The sequence below is a fragment of the Antedon mediterranea genome, chromosome 7 (assembly GCF_964355755.1).
Source record: "Antedon mediterranea chromosome 7, ecAntMedi1.1, whole genome shotgun sequence".
Taxonomy (NCBI): Eukaryota; Metazoa; Echinodermata; class Crinoidea; order Comatulida; family Antedonidae; genus Antedon; species Antedon mediterranea.
In genome coordinates, this window is record NC_092676.1 from 24,369,338 (window position 1) to 24,393,704 (window position 24,367).

Genomic DNA, 24,367 nt, shown 5'->3' on the forward strand with positions numbered 1-24,367 from the left:
TAACATTATTCTTATTTCTATATTCAGATTCAATAATATGGTATATCAACTGTAGAATCATTAATTTAAAAATAATTAGTTTTATCAATCCTTATAATTCCTTTTCAATTACTTTCCGACATTACAACTAGACTAAAGAAACAAAAACTCACAAATTAAAATACTTATTTGAGCTAAAGAAAATTCAGATTTATACAACAAATCAAATAAATGGATTTTTTCAACATAATGTTTAATAGTGCGTACTATTGTGAATTTATTTAGATGTTATATAATATATGATTTCAAATACATTATTTTGAGAAGAAATTATACATAATAATGTATTTTACATGAATTGGAGCTTTTGTAAAACTTGTCCAGTTCATCATCATCGTATCACATATAAACAACAATGTATGTGTGTATAGGAACGGACAAATAGAACGTTATTGTACGCCGAGATTAATGTTTTCATGTTGACGATCTTATAAAGTGGATTGTTGTCTATTAATACGTGGAGACACGACAAATGAAAATTAATACTCTAGGTTTTTATTGTTGAGCTCCTAAATCTTAAAAGATTTGAGATAATATTGTGATGTTTTTGTGACATTTGTAAAACATAATTGTCACTTTCTTTCAATTATGTTTTAAAAAACAATTACACATTGATGGTAAAATGTAAAATGTTCGCTAGTTTCTTTCTCTATAAATTATAGGGGTTCTAGGAAATAGAATTAGGAAAAAAAAACAAGAAAACAGTATATTTTATAAGATTGATATTATAAGTTTTAATATTGATATCTGGTTCAATTTGAATAGTGTTTTTATTTTCGCTCTACGTAAGAAAAATAATGTGCGCTGCAAGTTTTATTATATATTTATTTCACACGGTATACCGCTATATTAACAGGACACTGAGCTCGCCTTACCAAGATAGGAACTTGTAACAGTCCTTTGATCTTATGTATGGTTGCGAGAAATACCAACAGTACTGTACTACATATTCTCCGCGACGCGCGGTGCCTATTTTAAGGGGCGTGGAACTGATCGTGTCGCATCCACAGATAAACACTTTGATATTCGGAGCTCTGCATCCTGTTGTTAAGATTGCCTTGGTATAATTAGTATACGTTATTGTTTTTACAATGACTATAGGACCTGCACATTTTATTGAAGCGGAGGGAAGGGAACCAACAAAATGTACTTTTTGCTTTCGTAACAAGCACGCGAGAAAGTCAACGCAACCTGGTTGTTCACTACACATCTGCGCAAACGTGACGCAATTAAAACAAAAAATTGATTAAGGCGACTATATAACTTGTGTAGGCGTGTGGGGTAAATGTGCCGCAACAAAGCAAAACATTGTTACAACTTTTTATGTAAAATTTACTTTATTCCAAAAATAAGTACTGTTTTCTGTTGTCTAAATCCACGCCACCGTCAAGTAATGAATGGTCCAAGGAGATTGCCTCGAATGGACAATCAAATTCACGTTTCCGTCTCCGTAAATCTGAACGTGTACTTAGTTGAACGTACGTGAGGATTCACACGAGCAATTCAATTAAGAATTTGATTCCTTATGTTTCAAAACATCTTAGAACGTTCACACTGCTAATGATGATAGCCCTCTAAGGACTTAGCGGATCACGCCAACAAATTTGTTTGTTTCAATGTTACTCAATTTCTCCCGCTTTTATTTTGTTTCACGTGACCTGATAATGGGCGTTAGCATACGTCATCAATATTATTGTTCGCATAATTGCTGCGTCAACGTTTTTTCACATTAGAAAAATAAAATAGAAATTGAATTGAATTTTTTTTTCTTTGTATGATTCAGTTTGTGGAGGTCATTCGCGTTTCACTCTACCGTGATTTCACTTGTCACCATGACATCGAACTTATAATATAAAGTTTTAACCTTTTACGAAAAAGTATAAAAGTTTAGGCTCTATGTCCCGGCATTTTTGGGTCATTTCTGGGTCACAATTTTGGGTCGATAATGATATTATGAATTAAGAGACACTTACTATATAACTTTAAAATAAAATTTAATGACAAAAAAGATCGACGTTTCGGAACCATCATTCTGAAGAACAAATGAGTAAAATTAATAAAAAGAAATAAGACATTTTTTTGATTGAATTATAATTAATTTACCATTTTTAGGATAAGCACTTTTTAATTCACAGTTGATGACGGATCGGATTGTTTTTTCTAATATTCTAATATTCATTTGAAGTGAAAAAACTATGCGTTTACAAATCCGAGCCATCAATAACACTGATACAATGATTGTTCATCTCTCTATAATTTAAATCCAAAAATATATCAAGCAATTATATCTGTCACGTTGTTATTTTGTGTAGTTTTATATTCCTTGGCCGCCGGGTGTCTCGGAGTACCAGTAATCTTTAGTTATTTAGTTTGACTGCAGTTTATGATTTATCACGACACAAAACCACGTCAATGCTGACACTTCTGCAGAAGTAAAAAAAAAAGGATTTAGTTGATATACATATATGGTAGTGATACGGCATCATCATGTCAAAATATCGCTATATCACATTTTTGTCACATAAAGTTTGACAGTGTATAGATAGATTTTAACAGTACACAACATTATGTTTTACATTTCAGATTGATCTAACATGAAGAATAGACTGCCAGCCATCGTGGTCTCAGCGGCGATCATTTTCATCGTTGCCATAAGCATTTCTGTAACACAAACCAATGCGTCGAGACCACTCGGCCAATACCGATTTCTAGAAGATGACTATCAGTTACAGAGTGAAGTCGAGCCATTGATGGTCTTAAGGATAAAGCAATTACTGGAGGAAAACATCATGAGAATGAAAAAGGGCTCTCGGCCTAGGCCAACATGCGCACCAGGAAACGTGAGAAGCTGTCATACGGATTGGTGGAAAAGATCAGGCCCAGTTCGCTATCGATGAAATGCGACGAGTTGGGGACGAGTTTTAAAAATTCATAATAAATCAGCTGTTTTTCTTTTTAATAAATCAAAAGTACTTTTGAACAATATTAATTATGTATGTGTCATTTATGAACTCTAGGGGCTGACAGAGTGTTGATAAGAAATTGACTCGAGCTCCAGGCCAGACAATGTCAAGCGCACCAGTCACAACTGTCATGGGATGTTGGGGGAAATTCGTTGGTAGAATAGCAAGTTCCAATAACAAAGTGTCATTTCAAATCAAAACGCTGTTGGCTGTTTGATAATATGTATGTAATAGACAAAAAAAAAACTTATTGACAGTTTTAAGGAATGTATAGGGGGGAAATTCAATTTGACATTTTTCTGGGTAATTGTAGGATTGTAAAATGTTAACTGATAGAATAAAAAAAATCAAGACACAACCCTAATCAAAATTTGTAAGTTGTCTTTGGTCACAAAGAATGTCTTCAAATACACTGTATATTTGGAATCAATTATGAACACAAAGGCTAAAAAAATAACGAAAAAACAACTGATAGTTATAGTTGTAATTAATAAATAATATACAAAACGTTGTGATAAATATTGTCTTATATTTCGTTCTAGTTTGGTTACGTATTTTACCATCACCTATTTTGCCAAAGCATAACGCCCTCAATCTTGCCAAGATTTCTGTGAACTTTGCCATGATCATGCTCACCAACTCTAAAAATAATTCAACACCAAAATGGCATATATACACACAATATGGTTTCTAATTATAATACTAACCAACTTATTCAATTAAAATATTTTTGAAATAAAGTCAGAGATATCGATTTTCAAAATAAATGCTTGTTAATTCAACCATTGGGGAACGATACTTTCTTCATGACTTCACTTAATTACAAGCGATAACAAAACCTTATGAAGCCGTTCTTCCATGTTACCCGTAACTCGATATGTCTTTATCGATATCATTCGAGGAATATGTAAGTAATCAATTTGATAAACTCATATAAAAGGAGTGTTGTTGGTTACTGAGACACATTCGACTCCATCCCTATCTTCAAGTAGGACGCTCAGAGTGAGAAGGCTCTTTCTTATTATTTTTGTTTGTGACTTAGAATTAGGAAGCCGAAGTTATCATGGTAAGTACCGTCTGTACTGTCTATTTGAAATGTTTAAGTATGTATTTATTTTGAAGCTTATAAATAAAATGCTATACTATTTTTGCCGCAGAAATTTGGTATAGAATATGATAAAATATAAGTGTCTATATACATTTACAGGCATCAGAATACATTTAAACACAATTTAAGAAATCCGAGGCCCAGTGGACAAGATTTGACTTAAAATTAATATAATGTGTATAGTAGGCCTAAGTTACTATAACTATCAAATAGCAGCTTGATGTGTACGATGTATACTCTACTACTAGTGCTCGATCGGTTGCCTAAGATACATCATTGATCTGAAATCCTCTATTGACAAGTTGGTGTTACATCAGTACACATTTTCCAATTACATATAACAAATAATGATATATATATATATATTTTTTTTTTCTTTTAGCGTGAATGTATTTCCATCCATGTCGGTCAAGCCGGTGTCCAGATCGGTAATGCCTGCTGGGAGCTGTACTGCTTGGAGCACGGTATCCAACCTGATGGTCAGATGCCAAGTGACAAGACCATCGGAGGTGGTGATGATTCCTTTAACACCTTCTTTAGCGAGACTGGTGCTGGCAAACACGTTCCACGTGCCGTGTTTGTCGATCTTGAACCAACCGTTGTTGATGAGGTCAGAACCGGTACCTACCGTCAGCTATTCCACCCAGAACAACTGATAACCGGGAAGGAAGATGCTGCCAACAACTACGCCAGAGGTCACTACACAGTTGGCAAAGAACTCATTGATATAGTTCTCGATAGAATCCGAAAATTAGCAGACCAGTGTACCGGGCTTCAAGGATTTCTGATCTTCCACAGCTTCGGCGGTGGTACTGGGTCTGGATTCACTTCTCTCCTCATGGAACGGCTGTCGGTTGATTATGGCAAGAAATCGAAGCTTGAGTTCGCCATCTACCCGGCACCTCAGATTTCTACAGCTGTTGTTGAACCCTACAACTCTATCCTGACAACTCACACAACCCTCGAACACTCCGACTGCGCATTCATGGTTGACAATGAAGCCATCTACGACATCTGCCGACGAAACCTTGACATCGAAAGACCAACTTACACCAACTTAAACCGACTGATTGGCCAGATTGTTTCTTCAATCACTGCATCTCTTCGATTTGACGGTGCATTGAATGTCGACTTGACAGAGTTCCAGACCAACTTGGTACCCTACCCACGTATCCACTTCCCTCTTGCTACATATGCCCCAGTCATCTCAGCCGAGAAAGCGTACCACGAACAGCTGACTGTTTCAGAAATAACCAATTCATGTTTCGAGCCTGCCAACCAGATGGTGAAGTGTGATCCACGTCACGGCAAATACATGGCTTGCTGCTTGCTGTACCGTGGTGACGTTGTGCCGAAGGATGTAAACGCAGCCATTGCTACCATCAAGACCAAGAGAACCATCCAGTTCGTCGACTGGTGTCCAACAGGTTTCAAGGTCGGCATCAACTACCAACCACCAACTGTCGTCCCAGGAGGTGACTTGGCCAAGGTACAACGTGCCGTGTGTATGTTAAGCAACACAACAGCCATCGCCGAGGCATGGGCTCGTCTTGATCACAAGTTCGATCTGATGTACGCCAAACGTGCTTTCGTACATTGGTACGTTGGCGAAGGTATGGAAGAAGGAGAGTTCTCTGAAGCTCGTGAAGATCTTGCAGCTCTTGAAAAGGATTACGAAGAGGTTGGCGTCGACTCTGCCGAAGGAGATGGCGAAGAGGAAGAAGGCGATGAGTATTAAATATATTTAAAAATCTCGATAATCAATTAAAGTAGTATATAAAGTCATATTCTACCGATAAACGGATACATTGTGTTCACCTCATTGTAACATTTGAATAATAAAAGCAAATCAACTCGTAAGAATAATTAAAATTGACACAATTTTCAAAATTTACTACTTGTGTTTTTTTTTTATTTTCTCAATTATATTACTTAAGAATTTGTCGATGATATTGGGTTAAAACAGACTGATTAAATGGGAAACAAACTGACTCCACCGCCCGACCCATACAAATTTAGACATGAACATTCGTAGTTTGATTTATGGATTTTTAATATAGAGTTTTACACTGATGATTATCAAGGTCTTGTGGACTGGTGTAGTGACTAACGAAGCATCCGAGGTAGCCTATACGTCATGCCACGCAAAGCTCTGTCTACACTACCAACTAATTTTGACAAAAAAGGTAGTGATATGACGCCATCGTGTCTATGGGCATATCGCTTTTTTTTGTGTAGACAGGGCTTAAGAAAAATGCAAGTGTTAGAATTGTGTCTTTTTGAAGTGTATAGAGTTTGACACTAGGTATACTTTTTGCTTTAAACTCACACAAGTCTAACTTTAGAGTTAGTTAAATCCAAAGGCAAATTACTGAAAAAATGACAATGTTGTGGGTATCAGTGGCTGGATCTAAATGGAGATACAAAAAAAAAGCGAAAAGCTAAATCAAAACGATAAAATAAAACAGAAAAGTTAGCAGAGCTTTCGGGCAAAACTAGCCCTTCATCAGTGCAAGTTTAGAGTTAGTTAGAGTCGGTCGAAATACTTGTTAACTCAACCTCAAATCATGATTAAGGAATGCGTCATACATGACTTAACATAATTAAAAGCATATAACTCAAGCAAATAGAACTAAATTAGAAACACAGTAAAATGAAATCTATATTAGAACAAGAAAACAAAGTACAAACTCACGTAGAGCGTCCATGGTAACCATCTCAACAACGGTGACTTATGACGTCACATGACTCACACTTTCAAGTATCCAATCATTTTCGTTTTGTATGAATATTAATTTCCACATTCACAAACCAGATCAAAATGAAGGTCTCCCTGTTATATAAAATAAATAAATAGATAGAACACGACTATGTTGTACTTGATTGGTATACAATATTTAAATTTAACATATTGTACAATATACGATGGTTAAATAATAATTTTATTATACCCCTTTGAGAATTAAACAGTAGGCCAATGTAGGCCTACCTACGTCATTAGGCCTACAGTGTGAGGCCTACACGTTGGATTTTAAAAGTGAATAATATATTAGGTATCATAATTATATTTCAATTCAATTCAACATTTATTGACCAAAAATATTATATCATAACAATGGTTGGCATATAATATATATAGTCGAGAGACTACAAAGGCCCATGGGCCTGTCGCTGTAGTCCCTTTTTACATGCATTATACAAATAATAATAATACAACACTTATACTGTAGGCTGCTGTATGTTGGACCATGGATTAAAGAATAGAAGGATATGCATCGACGTGAGATCAAGGGTTCCTTGACTCTCGCCGACAGACCGCGGACCGCCCACAATGTTACAGTTTAATTAACCGCATGGTAACAACGAAACGGTCGCGTGCCTAATATATTGTTTACTGCACATGTGCAACGACATTTAACCTTGTTGGCTACTACGCTTCTTTCGCGCGTTCTTTGGTGGCATGATGTTTGTAGATGGTCAACTATTGACTATGTTGGTTTCTGCCGCGATTGATCTACGCTAATGATTTTTTTATGATGATTAAAGTAGCATTTTATGACCTGTAGTAGCCCTACATCTGAGACAATAACTATTAGTTGTCTCATTTGTTGTAAAATTACAAAATCAGCAAGAATGCTAGCCTAGCTAGGCCCAGGCCTTGTACTAACTAGGCTAAACTGGGCTAGTAAACCCTATGATTTGCCGACATTGATACTGCCTAGGTAGGCCTAGGCTAATCTTAAATACTCACCGTTGTCTTACTTCTTGTGTGAATAATAATAATAGGTAGGCCTACTTCGTTTGTTCGTGATCAAGTTTGCCCTGCGTGTACTTTTCAAAACGACCGCTAGGTAACGAATCGCAACTATACATAGCCAGCCAATCCCGGATCAGGGATCGCTGTTTTCATTCAATTAGGCCCGGTGATTGGATGTGATGTGGATGACATAACCACTAGCCAATCACCAGGCACTACAGTTTAAATATAATCACATCGATAATTAAGGAGATTTATGAAGAAACCACTGCTTAGCCATATATTAAAAAACACGATTGTTGTATGTCTGAACACCGGCCACGCTAACAACATACATGGTCAAATGCATAATTTAATATTCTATAGATTAACGCAATTTTTAATGACAGAAGATGGCAGGCAAATAATGATAATTCAAATATAAAAATGGCATATTTTATTAATATTACCAACTACCTAAAATTACCAGTCGTAAGAAAGTGAACTTTTCGTAGTCCGATTGTGATGAAACTAAAACAGAATTATTCAGCAATATATGTTTGTTATCAATTAATCATCGACGCAGACATGTCAATAGAACATTCAGACTGCGCATACGATTTCTACATGGTTACGTTTTGGTCTAAAAAAATGTAACAGTTGATTCGCAGCGTTTTACAGAGGGCCGCGGTTAGAGACACGGAGTTCAATGAACGTGTTTGTTTGATTGGCAGCAGTGCTTTAGTATAGGCAAGCGCGTTGTAAAATCGTTTGATGTCACCGTCGATGCATATCCTTCTATTCTTTAATCCATGGTTGGACCATGGTATTCAAGATTTAACATGTTTTATTAGTAATAGTATATGCCTATCTATAAAGCTCTGTTAGTACACTATCAAACTGTATGTATGAGCCCATATATGTGATATGGTGATTTCACACTACCATATAAGTATAACTAACATATTTTGGCACATCACCTAGTGTAGACAGAGCTTTAAACCTTTCATTGTGGTTCCCAAGGAACCTGCAATCTGTGCTTACAATCATTTTATATAAAACATTGTTGTTTGTATAAAATGATGTGATTGAATTAACAAACACGAGGCGTTACTAAGAACCGACAGCATGCTTATGAATATTCATTAATACATGGATGGAGAAGAACCAATAAGATTAAATCAATATGACGGTCGTTTATGGTTACTAATGAATATTCATTAGACGTGGAATTCGACCATAGAGATACGTTTGTGCTGTTTATTGTTTACTAATGAATATGGTGATGTAAATAATTAATTGGAAAAATCTATGTATACTGAGGAATATCGGCAACTAAGGCACATTCAACTCCAGTTCTATCTTAAAGTAGGACGTACAGAGTTAGAAAGATTTTTTTTGCAATTGAATTTTGTTGTTGACTTTTGAAGACACTCCAAATCAATCATGGTAAGTTTACTGAATTATTTTTATAGGCTTATTTATTTATATATGTTATTTTGTATATTGTGTGCGGTAGGCGTAAAACATAAGCGAAAAAATAGTGCAACAGTAATAAATTATCTTTGAGTACATAAATAATTTAGGCTAAAATCAAATTGTTTTCGACTTATTATAGGTATTTTAATAAGTAAGTAAGTAATGGTAAGTGTCTCAGGCTTGTAAAAAAAAACCCCCCAAAACCGGCTAAATGAATTGATATTTTTATTTATTATAACGATTATAAAATTAAATTATATTATTAATTTTTTGTAAGTATTAATCATTAATAAAAATTATATTTTAAAATCAATGCGTTTTGAGGATCAAGAACAATCTAACGCTTCAAAAAACAGGATTATTAATATAAAATAAATACCACACCTTTAGAAATAATATTTGAAAATAGAAATAATATATGAAATTTCATTGTCTTCCTCATCGTTACTCAAGCGTAACAAGGGTTGCTAGGTAACAATGTATTGATCTGAGACTTTTATTGATAAACCGTTTGTGAGAAAACACAAAAGAATTGAATAGCAAATTTCAGCATAATCTAACAAAGAAATGTACAGCTTATATTTCAGCTGCCTTATAAAAGCTTCGCTTTTTTGGAATGTTGCCCCTCTTATTTTAATCATATTTACTGTTAATGTTTATATACTATGAAAGAGAAGAAGAGAAATAAATACTACTTTGATTAAAGATGTATTGTCCCCCAAAACATGAAAAATGAAGATTAATTAAATCAGACTTTGAATAGGGTATTTTGTAGTTTTAATAAAGTTAATCACTTTCGTAGAAAAAAAAACTCTAAAAAATAATGTTTCCATTATAAAATGACATAATAAATGGATAAATTCAACCAAAAATCCATTGGCTGGCAGCCAATTTGACTATTTTTTTTGCTTTAAATTACAGTTTTTCAGGTAAATAATTGTTGTTGATCTAATTTTTGTGGAAGTGGATAACTATTATGTGACAGTAAATTAACATATTCAACAGACAAATTGTTAATAATAATTTTTTCAGGAGTCAAATACATCTTTAAAATAGGTTACGTACATCCGTGTGTTATGTGTATGGCACTGTGACAAAATAATAACTATATATTTTATCTTTTTTTTTAGCGTGAATGTATCTCTATCCATATCGGACAAGCCGGTGTCCAGATGGGCAATGCCTGCTGGGAGCTGTACTGCTTGGAGCACGGTATTCAACCTGATGGTCAGATGCCAAGTGACAAGACCATCGGTGGTGGTGATGATTCCTTCAACACATTCTTCAGCGAGACTGGTGCTGGCAAACACGTTCCTCGTGCTGTGTTCGTTGATCTTGAACCAACCGTTGTTGATGAGGTCAGAACCGGTACTTACCGTCAGCTATTCCACCCAGAACAACTCATCACCGGCAAAAGAAGATGCTGCCAACAACTACGCTAGAGGTCACTACACAGTTGGTAAAGAACATATCGACCTGGTCCTGGACAGAACCCGAAAGTTAGCAGATCAGTGTACTGGTCTTCAGGGATTCCTGATCTTTCACAGCTTTGGAGGTGGTACTGGTTCAGGTTTTACATCACTCTTGATGGAACGTCTTTCAGTAGATTATGGTAAGAAGTCTAAGCTGGAATTCGCTGTATACCCAGCTCCACAGATTGCAACCGCTGTCGTTGAACCATACAATTCTATCCTAACCACCCATACAACCCTCGAACATTCTGACTGTGCATTCATGGTTGACAATGAAGCCATCTACGATATTTGTCGACGAAACCTTGACATCGAAAGACCAACTTACACCAACCTAAACAGATTGATTGGCCAGATTGTATCTTCAATCACTGCATCTCTTCGATTTGACGGTGCATTGAACGTAGACTTGACAGAGTTCCAAACCAACTTGGTACCATACCCACGTATTCACTTTCCACTTGCTACATACGCCCCAGTGATCTCGGCCGAAAAAGCTTATCATGAACAACTGACCGTTTCAGAAATAACCAATGCCTGTTTCGAACCTGCCAACCAACTTGTAAAATGTGATCCACGTCACGGCAAATACATGGCTTGCTGTCTGTTATACCGTGGAGATGTCGTGCCAAAAGATGTCAACGCAGCCATTGCTACAATAAAAACCAAAAGAACCATCCAGTTCGTCGACTGGTGTCCAACAGGTTTCAAAGTCGGTATCAACTACCAACCACCAACTGTGGTACCAGGAGGTGACTTGGCCAAGGTACAACGTGCCGTGTGTATGTTGAGCAACACCACAGCCATCGCCGAGGCATGGGCTCGTCTTGATCACAAGTTCGATTTGATGTACGCCAAGCGTGCTTTCGTACATTGGTATGTTGGTGAAGGTATGGAAGAAGGCGAATTTTCCGAAGCTCGTGAAGATCTGGCTGCTTTGGAGAAAGATTACGAAGAGGTCGGTGTGGACTCTGCCGATGGTGAAGGTGAAGAGGAGGAAGGCGATGAATATTAGAGATAGACTTGTCGTGCATAAAAAAATAATTAAATCATACATAACACATTATCGAAATGCATAACCGAGAAAAATTAAATGTTAAATCCACTCTTATCTGGTAACATATAAGTTAAAATAACAAAATTGTGAAATTGTGCAAATATCTATAAAATTCCTTATATTAAATTAAATTGAAATCATTGAAATCTTTGACTTATAGTTTTATTTGTTATGTTATCATCGTTTGTCGTTGTAGTACAGTGTGTGTGTGAGTGTGTGTTTTCAAGCCTGATATGACTATGGGGACCATGATAATATGACGAGGCCTACTGTATACCTAATTAAAAAAAAAATGCATTTACTATAGGCTTCACCTACGCGTTTTTTTAAAGTGAAATTTGAGGACTATTCAACCTATTTTTGGTTACAAGTATAACTTAACGCTATATTTAATCATGACGTTATAACTATTACCCCATCACCACAGGTTGCTATTAGTACTCTCCACTACTGTTGAACAACTTTAATTAAAGTTAATATTAATAATAATATTATATTATTTTCATTCGTTACTGTTGAATAATTAAATATTGGACAATCAAACAAGTATTGTAGATATCAAATCAAATATACTTTATTCATCATCGATATAAAGGAACACTTACAAATTATTGAAAAGGCGGATTCCAGTCGTATTATACAATGGCTATTTTTGTCACGTAGCGTGCGGTGTATTTTGTATCCATGGTACCCCAGAAGACCTTCAATACAATAAAGATCGACATAGCCGTTTCTATAGGGTTTCCTATTGTTATTAACACAATGGTAGTCTACACTGAGCCTGACAATAAGGGTATTTGCATGCATATGAGAACCATTGTACAATATATATTTTGTTATTTGTTACTCTTCGTTACTATGTATTTAATTGAATTTCAGCATATATGCACTATACATAACACTGTAAACTGTATCTGTAGGCCTACAGAATGTATTCGAAATGTTAGTGGCCAAGCGGTTAAGACAGTAGAACCGCAATACCTTTCCATATTAACATCGGCAAGGGTTCAAGGCTCACTCGCTCCATGGTTCTGGTGGTAGAACGAGTCTTCTCGGATAAGGACTATAAACCGTAGGTCAAGTGTACACATCTGGCTCATGTGCACTTTAAAGAACCTAGTACATCTTTCGAGACGAGTAGGGGGTTATCCCGGTGTACTAGTATATCACAGCACACTGTCACACACAGACACTTATCATAACTCATCAAGAGGGCCCCTTGATTGTCAGCATACGCTGTTTAGGGTCACCCTCTATAAATAAGGTGTAATAAACAAATATTAACTTTAAAACAGATTTAAATTCTGTTAATTTCTCAAACTGATTTAAGAACGATTCTGAAAATCGAGTTCTTATATCTATTCACGTCAGGTAGAGAAAAGCTACTATACATAGTTTACCCTTTTTCTAACGCAAAATGTAATTCTGTATAAAATTAGTTTTGTTTTACTTTATCGGTAATACCCATTTGTTAATGACAAATTCAAGTCGAATACAAACATTTATTTGAGTAAACTTAAAGACGGAATAAGGGATATGAAATGTCCACAATATATTAAATTCCTAATTTATTAGTTGCTTTGAAAGTACATTTAGTAAACAAGGTACCGTATGATATCAGGTTTTGAAATACAGTAATATTATTTGTGAATTATAATGAATGCATTGTAGAAGGGCTGGTGGTATAAATATAATACACAGAACAATCGATTTGTAAATATACGAACATTATTAAAGCGCAGATAGTATAATGATTATATATATAACCATGATATAACTTAATAATAAATTCCATATTAACTACACAATTATGTAACACTGCCATGAATAGAGCGTCCATAGTAACCATCTTAGTAACGGTGACATTGAGTTATGACTCACAATAGTAACTATCCAATCATTTCTTCGTACGAGGTGACTAATCTACAAGTGGTTGCTAAGATACAATGTATGCTATATTCACCAACAATATGATCGAAATCAATTAAATCGTATGTAAGTCCTGATGCAAGTAGGTCTACAGTAAATCGATCGAGCAAGTATGTTCATAAAAAAAATCATTAACATGATGCAGAGACGAATATATCATACGAGAAAGTATAATAACCATTTTGAAACATAAATGTCTATACAAATCCATGTTGTAACAAGGCAATATTATAGGTTGTACAGTAGCGCATTATGGGAGTTTGGTTAGGAAAATGATATATCAAAGCATAGAGCATGATCAAAGCATTCTATACTTTACTACGAATGTCCAACTTAAAATTAAAACACCCGATTCCCAGTGCTGTATCTCCATATACTATCTATTTTTGAAATCATAGTAATATTTCGTAATACAGCCTAGTAGATACATGTGAAATAATGACATTTCATAATCTTGATATCTTAAAATATTCATTAACATGTTATTTCTTAAAGTATTCATATCTAAGCGTATTCATTTTTCTTAATACATTACTTTTCTTAACATATTCATTTCTTAACATAGGTCATAATTCTAGCATATTCATTTCTTAACATAATCATATTTTAGCGTATTCTTTTTTGTATATCAATTTCCTTGTCATAATAATCATATGTGATGTATTACCAAATAATCATAGGGTGCTTCGGAAATAGATACAGTACTGAGAATCTACCGAAAATATACAATAATTTACTAACAAATTCTATCTTTTTCAAATTTAATAATGTAAAAGAACAATTAAACATGTTACAGTGTAGTCAATGCTTCGTTGGTTTTCGATCCCAGACAGCAACAATAATAAAACACTTCTAACTCAAACAATTAAATCGATCGATCATTAAGAGCCCGTGTTAATAATAGTGAATTGAACTCAACAACATTGGGGCTCTGTTACAATAGAGCATTAATCCCACTTGATGAAACACTCTGTAACTAATAGCCAATAAAGTTACAGCAAAACTGTGTATGCTTTCCGTTACTAGGGTACTTTTAAAACTTCATCTCATGAATAATTAATTAGCCATTGTAATTCTGATGAATAATTAATTAACCATTGTTATAATGATAATCGGATTTGGGTAAATGCATGGGTATGTTGTAGAATATCGGTAACTAAGGCACACTCAACTCCTTCCCTATCTTAAAGTAGGACGTACAGAGTTAGACAGACTTTTGCACTTTGTAATACATTTTGTATTTCTGTTTTGAAGCAAAACTAATCATGGTAAGTACAGTATTCAATATTATTTAATAGTTGTATAAATATGTAATATTGTAATATTATAAAGTGGTGTGGTTTGAAGAATGATCTATCTATTTAGTTGTATATAGCTTTTTCGTTTATAAATAACTTTGCTTTATATGTTTCATTTTAACATGAGATCCAGTCCTATCCTTGTTTCCCTCGATAAGTTGCTTTATACAAAAAATATATAATATAATCCTATGCTAAAAATTGGCATTTATTCAATTTAGTTAGTTAATAATTATAAATTATTCATTTATAATCCACTTTTTACTAGTTATGTTATTAGATAATATGGCCTATCCAAAAAAAATTAACATTTCTTTTAAATGATGCGAATGAAAACAGTTAGTTTTTTTATACTATTTGTTTTAACTTTATATAAACTTCTTATGTTAGGATTAAATTTTAAAGCGTTCATTTTTAATTTGTATCCAATCCATTTTCCCTATTAAAAAAATATGGAATAACATTTAAAGGAATGAAAACTGATTTAATTTATCACCAGGCCTATGGTAAAAGCAGGTCTGTTATGGATTAGTTTAATAAACAAAAATATATAGTAAACTTATTATTATTTACATATTTCTTTTCTTTTTTTTATAGCGTGAATGTATTTCCATCCATGTTGGTCAAGCCGGTGTCCAGATCGGTAATGCCTGCTGGGAGTTGTACTGCTTGGAGCACGGTATCCAACCTGATGGTCAGATGCCAAGTGACAAGACCATCGGAGGTGGTGATGACTCCTTTAACACCTTCTTCAGTGAAACCGGTGCTGGTAAACACGTACCACGTTGTGTGTTTGTCGATCTTGAACCAACCGTTGTTGATGAGGTCAGAACCGGTACCTACCGTCAGCTTTTCCACCCAGAACAACTGATGACCGGAAAGGAAGATGCTGCCAACAACTACGCCAGAGGTCACTACACTGTTGGAAAGGAGCAGATTGATATTGTTCTTGACCGAATCCGAAAGTTAGCAGATCAGTGTACTGGTCTTCAAGGATTCTTAATCTTTCACAGCTTTGGAGGTGGTACTGGTTCTGGTTTTACATCACTCTTGATGGAACGTCTTTCAGTAGATTATGGCAAGAAGTCCAAGCTGGAATTCGCTGTATACCCGGCTCCACAGATTGCAACCGCCGTTGTTGAACCATATAATTCTATCCTAACCACTCACACAACCCTTGAACATTCTGACTGTGCATTCATGGTTGACAATGAAGCCATCTACGACATCTGCCGACGAAACCTTGACATCGAAAGACCAACTTACACCAACCTGAACAGATTGATTGGCCAGATTGTATCTTCAATCACTGCATCTCTTCGTTTTGATGGTGCATTGAACGTGGACTTGACTGAGTTCCAGACCAACTTAGTACCATACCCACGTATTCACTTTCCTCTTGCTACATACGCCCCAGTCATCTCAGCTGAGAAGGCTTACCACGAACAACTGACCGTTGCAGAAATAACCAATGCCTGCTTTGAGCCTGCCAACCAGATGGTGAAGTGTGATCCACGTCACGGCAAATACATGGCTTGCTGTCTGTTGTACAGAGGTGACGTCGTACCAAAAGACGTCAACGCAGCCATTGCTACCATTAAGACCAAAAGAACCATCCAGTTCGTCGACTGGTGTCCAACTGGTTTCAAGGTCGGTATCAACTACCAACCACCAACTGTGGTACCAGGAGGTGACTTGGCCAAGGTACAACGTGCCGTGTGTATGTTGAGCAACACCACAGCCATCGCCGAGGCATGGGCTCGTCTTGATCACAAATTCGATCTGATGTACGCTAAGCGTGCTTTCGTACATTGGTACGTTGGTGAAGGTATGGAAGAAGGAGAGTTCTCTGAAGCTCGTGAAGATCTGGCAGCCCTGGAGAAGGATTACGAAGAAGTTGGTGCTGACTCCGGAGAAGGAGAAGGCGAAGAAGAGGAAGGCGAGGAATATTAAATTACTAACTTGAAATTATAAATTAATTTGTTTGTGTAACTTTTTAAAATGTTGATTTTGAATTATGCCATGTATTCATGCCAATGATTGACTGCAATAAATTCGTATGAAAAATAAAATGTATTTATTTCTGTTTATGTTGAATGTGTAACCATTTTCCACTCTTCTCTGGTGTAACTGTGTCTATAGCTAAAGGTTTCAATCACGTTGCTGGCCATAAATTCCTCGGTGAATAATGGTAGAATGTAATAATATCAATGCTATCACACTTATATAACTATCGATGAAAATAAATTAAGATATTATACAATAAGCATTCAGAAACTGAGTGAAACACACGGTAGTATGCAGAGGGCGACAGAGGGCGCACTAATATTTCAGCCTATAATCTATATATAAATTTACGTAAGGGCAAAATTCGGTAAATCGCGCCTTACTTCTAGAATTTTTACTCGATGGTATATAAAGTTGGTTCGTACTTTCGGTACTGATTTTAACCACCTGATGTAACCCTGTTTACTAATTAAATTGAGTTAGATAATTAGTTATTGACGATTAAAAAGAATTTAGGTTCAACGATTTGCCCCAAATAGGGGTGTTTTCCGATCGTGGTATACACTGTCTAATGGATAATAGGGGTGTTTTCCGATCGTGGTATACACTGTCTAATGGATGTCCATCTTGAAAAATACCCGCCACAAAAATGCGAGGAGGCTTCGCATTTTCCTATCTCCTCCTACGATAATTGTTTTTAATAGCTGAAAACCGGTTGAACAGCTAGAGTACACCATCATAATGTTGAAGACAGGCCGATTTTCTTTAAAAAAATACTATTTTGATAGATTTAATATACGATTATACAAATGTATTGATTTGCGATGAATGGAACATCCCAATCTCTCAGTCTGCCAGAGTTTGGTTTAACACAAGTAGGTAAATTTATGAGCCCTTGGTTTAACACATACGGTAGGTAAATATATGGGCCCTTTGAGAATAAACTTGCAATACTTTGACAATACTGTAAATACCTATTAACTATTTTTGGTCCTCATTTGAATCGAACATTTATTACTGTGAATGTTCGTACTGTTAGATGTAATATAAAAATATATACAAATAAACTTTATTACTGAGATTGTGGATAGGCTCTACTGTTAGATAGATAAATACATTATGATATACAAATAAACTTTATACTGACAGTTCCTTCTCAACGTTTGTATTAATTAATAATTACCAATAATATAAATGTCGTAGTGGTGTATCGTGACATGTACTTTAATATTTCAATCGATTATGACAGTGACAGTTTTAACAAAGTATTACATCGCAAATGTTTTACTGTATTTAGAGGTATATTATTTATAGGCCTATAAAACATGAACAAATATTTCATTACTGAGTGGATAAAGAATATACTGTATTTAAAAATGTATCCTCTTTGTACCTATCCGCTTTCCCGTCCCTCAACCCTAATGTTACATACAAAACACAAATCAAATTTGGTTTCTTTAAATGAGTCCAATCATTTTGTGATAAGTTTCTCCTTCGGAAGTAATTCCCAGGGTGCTAATTTTAGTTGACTACATAAATCATCGTGTCTATTTATTCGTTTCTGTAAACGACAATGTATTGTAGTCCTGCGGTACGTACATTTGAAATCGCCAGTTTTGTTACGCTGAAATTACTGTATTCGAGAACCATCTGTGGGCACGACCTAGATGGTACGCGAGCGAAGCGAGCGTACCATCTAGTAACTAATAACTCGAGATGGTGTTAGTCACCAATATATCGATTTCAGTGAAATCCTGAAAATAAAATTCCTGGTCTGTTTATATTTAAAGACATTAAAAAAAAAAATCAATCCTCAAGCTCTGTCTACACTATCAAACTGTACGTGAAAAAAAGTGATGATGTCATATCACTACCATATTGGGCATATAACATCACACTTTTGTCAAACTAGTTTGATATTGTAGAGCGCGCGTCAAGTTAGTGTTGCCATTTTCTCTTATACACGGCAACAGCTCTTAACAATAGTTAGATGGTGAGTCATTTACAAAACATCTGCTGAAGAAAGATGTTTACATTAATGCTTATCATCATAATATAAGCAGTACAGTAATAACGATCGTTTTTTCGGTTTTTGATGACAGTTTTCACGCTAGGAAATGTATAGAGGGCGGAATAATTAACTTGTTCAACGTGTCTATCAATCGAATCCAAGAGATTGCATTGATCATCAAACATTAACTATACTGTAGTTCACTTTAAATAAAAAGCTATCATCCAAGGAAGAAATCAAATTATTAAGCAAATCGGTGTTTTTTCGCACTGATATATAATTCAGTATTATAGTATCAGTATTTATTCGAATAGACGCCCCGTTTATAGTTTAGGAGTGTTTTCTTTTTTTCTCTTTTGTGAACCACCACCTTTATTCTTTCATATCATAATTAAATACATTACAAATAAATCAGTAATATATGTCTTCATATGTTCTTTCTTTAATTATATTGTTTTCCGTTAATATTCTACATTTTTCTTTATATTTTTCTGCTCAAAAAAAAAAAAAAAAAATATCAGTGATTTTTGTAAATTTTTGTTTTTTCCTCCTGTTTTCATGGTTTTCTTATATTTATTCACATTGTACACAGAAACCCAAAAATACATTATATATATACATATACATACCGTATTGTTTCATACCCTGTTAATTAGTTTAGGAGTGTTTTATTCGAGGGAGACGTTGATTTTTTTTAGCGTAATATGGTAGGCCTAACATTTATAATCAAATAATAAACTCCCCCTAAATCATTCAAATCAGGGTTTTTATTCGAATAAATACGATAGTTTAATATTTCACCCACCGTACTCATATCATTACATAAATAATGACGAAAGAAAATACTTATTATCTTAATAATTCTCTATGCTAAATCCATATAACAATTGATAGTCCGTTAATTATGATGATCACGGACTGCTATCGTGGTTTGTGCAGCTGCCATGTCCAGGTGATAGTAAGTATTCAATACAACGGAAATAATAAATGAAGGAATGAATTTCTTAATTTCCTTCATAAGCAAAAAATAAGCATTTAAAATGAAAATGTGGTCTGTAATAGTATGTATATAAATATATAGAAAGTGGTTCTTTTTGCTACATGTTTATATGCAATGACATGGTTGTACTACACACTACAATTAAGTACCCACAAGATGATAGGCCTAGGCATAATTAAACAAACAAAAACCAACAAAAATACCACTTCTCAACACGTTTTCAAATTCAGAATACAAACGTGAAATTAGATATGTATATTTTACTTATAAATGACTAATATTTCAGTGAACAAAAGATTTTATTCATTTCATCATGTAATATAATGTATTGTATTTGATATAAGGGTAACAATCTTTTTCTTTAAGCGTGAATGTATCTCAATCAAATTGAATATTTTACTTATACAGTAAATGACTTTGTATTTAATAATGTAAATTTTAATTTAAACTTTTTTCTATTATTACAATTATTACAGATGACCGATATTAACTAGTACAGAGGCAAATATTTATCTCCATACCACAATGGCCAATATTAACGGTCATTCTTCTTAAATTTAAATCAATAATTTTTGACAGACATAATATATCCAGTCGTTAGCAAGTTTTCCTTCTACCTTCTTTATATTTCAGTGAACAAAAGATGTTATTTTATTCCCTTTATGATCCAAACAAAAGGACAGACAAACAAACATCTTGAAAGCAATATGTCTAAACAGTGACTTAATCTTATGTATGTTTACATTACATTAATAACTGACCAATCAGGTTTTGATATCATTAAGCATTTCTTCTAAACAGAACATTTAAGATTGATCGAATGTCGAGCGTAACTGAGCAACGGGAATTAATATGTAGAAACCGTTTGTTAATAATCTCCATACGCAATAACTTACCTTAATGACACCGGTTCACGTTGCTAAGGCGGGAAGACAACATATATTTGAGGAGACTGAGTGGCCTTGCGTCAGTTCTTTCTTCGTCTGCCGTGCATTAATTTCGGTGCAAGAAGAAGCAAGTCGATTTGTCTGCGATTGATTGTATTAGTAATTATCTAAAATGGTAAGTACATCTGATTTTTTTAGGATTTTAATTCATTTGGATCAATAAAATTAACTTAATTAATATCAATCTTATAATCAAGGAAATGTCTAATGATTATTTTTAGGAGGGGTTTCCAATCAAGTTTGAAAAGACAAAACAAACGAAAAGTGTGCTGAAATTCATTCACGAGATGAGAATAAACATGTACTGTCCTAAAGCTCTGTCCACACTATCAAACTTTATGTGAGAACAAAATGTGATGTACCCATATATGGACATGATGATGTTATATCACAATCATATTTAGGCATATCACTACCATATTTAGGCATATCACTACCATATTTGAGCACATAACAGAGTTTAATATTTAGTGCAGTAGAACTAAATTCCATTATCTACAAAACCAATGAACAAATACTAATTGATATTAGTTAAAGATAAAAAAATACTATAGTTTCATCTCCGGGATTTGAATTTTTTTTGTATGATGGGCGTTAGCTATTGAGATGTATGAGAATGAAGTTGTAAAAGTTTCCGTTTACGCAATCAGGACGCTTGGCGGTTAACATACGATTTTGATTGAAAATGTAATGATTCTATAAAAAAATAAAGAGGCTAAATAAAAAAAGGAAATAATGAAATTCATGAAACTTCAACATTTATTGAGGAAGTGGACGTGCAATTACATTTTTTATGAGCCTGTATTATTATTAATAATTATATTAAAAAAAAAATATTTATTTTTAAAACTATAGTAAGATATGAGATATCCTTTACAAGCACGTCCTTGTTATTTCAGGTCATATTAAACCTTAATATGTATTTAATGTATTGTATTGTATTTGATATAAGGTTTACGATCTTAACTATTTTTCTTTAAGCGTGAATGTATCTCAATCCATGTCGGTCAAGCCGGTGTCCAGATGGGCAATGCCTGCTGGGAGTTGTACTGCTTGGAGCACGGTATTCAACCTGATGGTCAGATGCCAAGTGACAAGACCATCGGAGGTGGTGACGACTCCTTCAACACCTTCTTCAGCGAGACTGGTGCTGGAAAACACGTTCCTCGTGGTGTGTTTATCGATCTTGAACCAACTGTTGTTGATGAAGTTCGAACTGGTACCTACCGTCAGCTATTCCACCCAGAACAACTCATCACCGGCAAAGAAGATGCTGCCAACAACTACGCCAGAGGTCATTACACTGTTGGCAAGGAGCTCATTGATTTGGTTCTCGACAGAATCCGAAAATTAGCAGATCAGTGTACAGGCCTTCAAGGATTCCTGATCTTTCACAGCTTCGGTGGTGGCACTGGATCTGGATTCACTTCTCTCCTCATGGAACGTCTGTCTGTTGATTATGGAAAGAAGTCTAAACTTGAGTTCGCCATCTATCCAGCACCTCAAATTGCTACTGCTGTTGTCGAACCATATAACTCCATCTTGACAACTCACACAACCCTCGAACATTCCGACTGTGCCTTCATGGTTGACAATGAAGCCATCTATGACATCTGTCGACGAAACCTTGACATCGAAAGACCAACATACACCAATTTGAATCGTTTGATTGGCCAGATTGTATCTTCGATCACTGCGTCTCTTCGATTTGATGGTGCCTTGAATGTCGACCTGACAGAGTTCCAGACCAACTTGGTACCTTACCCACGTATTCACTTTCCTCTTGCTACTTACGCCCCAGTCATCTCAGCCGAGAAGGCGTACCACGAACAGCTAACTGTTGCAGAAGTAACAAACGCCTGCTTTGAACCAGCTAATCAGATGGTGAAGTGTGATCCACGTCACGGCAAATACATGGCTTGCTGTCTGCTGTACCGTGGTGACGTCGTACCAAAAGACGTCAACGCAGCCATTGCTACCATCAAGACCAAGCGAACTATCCAGTTCGTTGACTGGTGTCCAACTGGCTTCAAAGTCGGCATTAACTACCAACCACCAACTGTGGTACCAGGAGGTGACTTGGCCAAGGTACAGCGTGCCGTGTGTATGTTAAGCAACACCACAGCCATCGCCGAGGCATGGGCTCGCCTTGATCACAAGTTCGATCTGATGTACGCTAAGCGTGCTTTCGTACATTGGTATGTTGGTGAAGGTATGGAAGAAGGAGAGTTCTCCGAAGCTCGCGAAGATCTTGCAGCTCTTGAAAAGGATTACGAAGAGGTCGGCGTGGACTCCGCCGAGGGTGATGGCGAAGAGGAAGAAGGCGAAGAATATTAAACTGCTAGTAGTGTTAAAATATACAACATAAAACAAAATAATATAATATTAAATGTCACTATATCAACCTATTTAGGCCAAATGATGAATTAACTGAAATATCCATGTTGAATTAAAAAAACAAAAATAATAAAAATTGTTTTGTTATTATAATTATTGAGTCTCCAAGCTTACAACCTGACTAATGACGATGATAAGATCACAGTTAAAACAAGGCCATATACATGAATGCAGTCGCGTGCTCAAATTTGAGTTGACCGACCAACCGACCGACATAGTGAGCTGTAGAGTCGCAACGCGACTAATAATGACAGTGGTAGTATAAGTATTATTAGTATAGGACTAATACATACAGACCGCGTAAATGACGAGAGAAAGAAGTTAATGACACGACACGACTACTATAAAACTAAAATTTACTTTACACTTAAACATACCATTGAAACTCAAGAAAGTCAAAGTCCACTTACGAATTTAGCTATCGAATTTCATTAAAAAAAATTACATCCGTAAAATCAAGCAAAAGATCAAAACTTCAACTGAAATTTAGGCATATTTCTACCTTTTATAAAGGGTTTGAATCGTCAATAATCACTATTATTTATAGCGGTTATTATTATTAGTAGGCTACTACTGTAATTATCATACCTAAACCTTCTCCCCTCCACCGTGCTAAGTCCCAGACCCGTATGTAACAATGCCTACCCAGTATTCCAACTGTCATTGCATCGTATACGCCTATTACATTAACGAGTAGGCCTACTTATACTGTACTAATAAATCATACAAAGCGGGCTTAAACATTTCAGTTTATCGAACCTTTTAAAACCACCTACGCTTGGTAACCGTTTAATTTCAATATCATGATATTCGATTTATTGAAACTTTGATAAACACCATGACGATGGTGATGTTTATTTAGCTAACAACGGAACCGATTGGTCGATGAACACTCCGATAAAACACGATAATGTAATGCAACAC

At 35.2% G+C, this 24,367-nt stretch overlaps 3 protein-coding genes, 1 long non-coding RNA gene and 1 pseudogene across 4 annotated transcripts; 4 read left to right on the forward strand and 1 right to left on the reverse strand.

Moving 5' to 3' along the window:
• Positions 1-2,109: 2,109 nt before the first annotated feature.
• LOC140053987 (uncharacterized) lies at positions 2,110-21,088 on the reverse strand. Its single transcript, XR_011846474.1, has 3 exons — positions 20,996-21,088; positions 6,806-6,943; positions 2,110-2,463 (listed from the first exon to the last, which is right to left on the reverse strand). It is a non-coding gene; the product is annotated as an uncharacterized lncRNA (long non-coding RNA).
• LOC140054093 (tubulin alpha-1 chain) lies at positions 3,954-6,004 on the forward strand. Its single transcript, XM_072098936.1, has 2 exons — positions 3,954-4,068; positions 4,493-6,004. Exons 1-2 carry the CDS (start codon positions 4,066-4,068, stop codon positions 5,846-5,848), a joined length of 1,359 nt encoding a protein of 452 aa, XP_071955037.1. The 5' UTR covers positions 3,954-4,065; the 3' UTR covers positions 5,849-6,004.
• On the forward strand, positions 9,178-12,000 carry LOC140053942 (tubulin alpha-1 chain-like; annotated as a pseudogene).
• LOC140055617 (tubulin alpha-1 chain-like) lies at positions 14,976-17,059 on the forward strand. The gene is made up of 2 exons (XM_072100954.1): positions 14,976-15,051; positions 15,679-17,059. Exons 1-2 carry the CDS (start codon positions 15,049-15,051, stop codon positions 17,032-17,034), a joined length of 1,359 nt encoding a protein of 452 aa, XP_071957055.1. The 5' UTR covers positions 14,976-15,048; the 3' UTR covers positions 17,035-17,059.
• Positions 21,029-23,507, forward strand: LOC140053986 (tubulin alpha-1 chain-like). The gene is made up of 2 exons (XM_072098777.1): positions 21,029-21,161; positions 22,028-23,507. The coding sequence occupies exons 1-2, from the start codon at positions 21,159-21,161 to the stop codon at positions 23,381-23,383; spliced, it is 1,359 nt and encodes a 452-aa protein (XP_071954878.1). The 5' UTR covers positions 21,029-21,158; the 3' UTR covers positions 23,384-23,507.
• Positions 23,508-24,367: the final 860 nt, after the last annotated feature.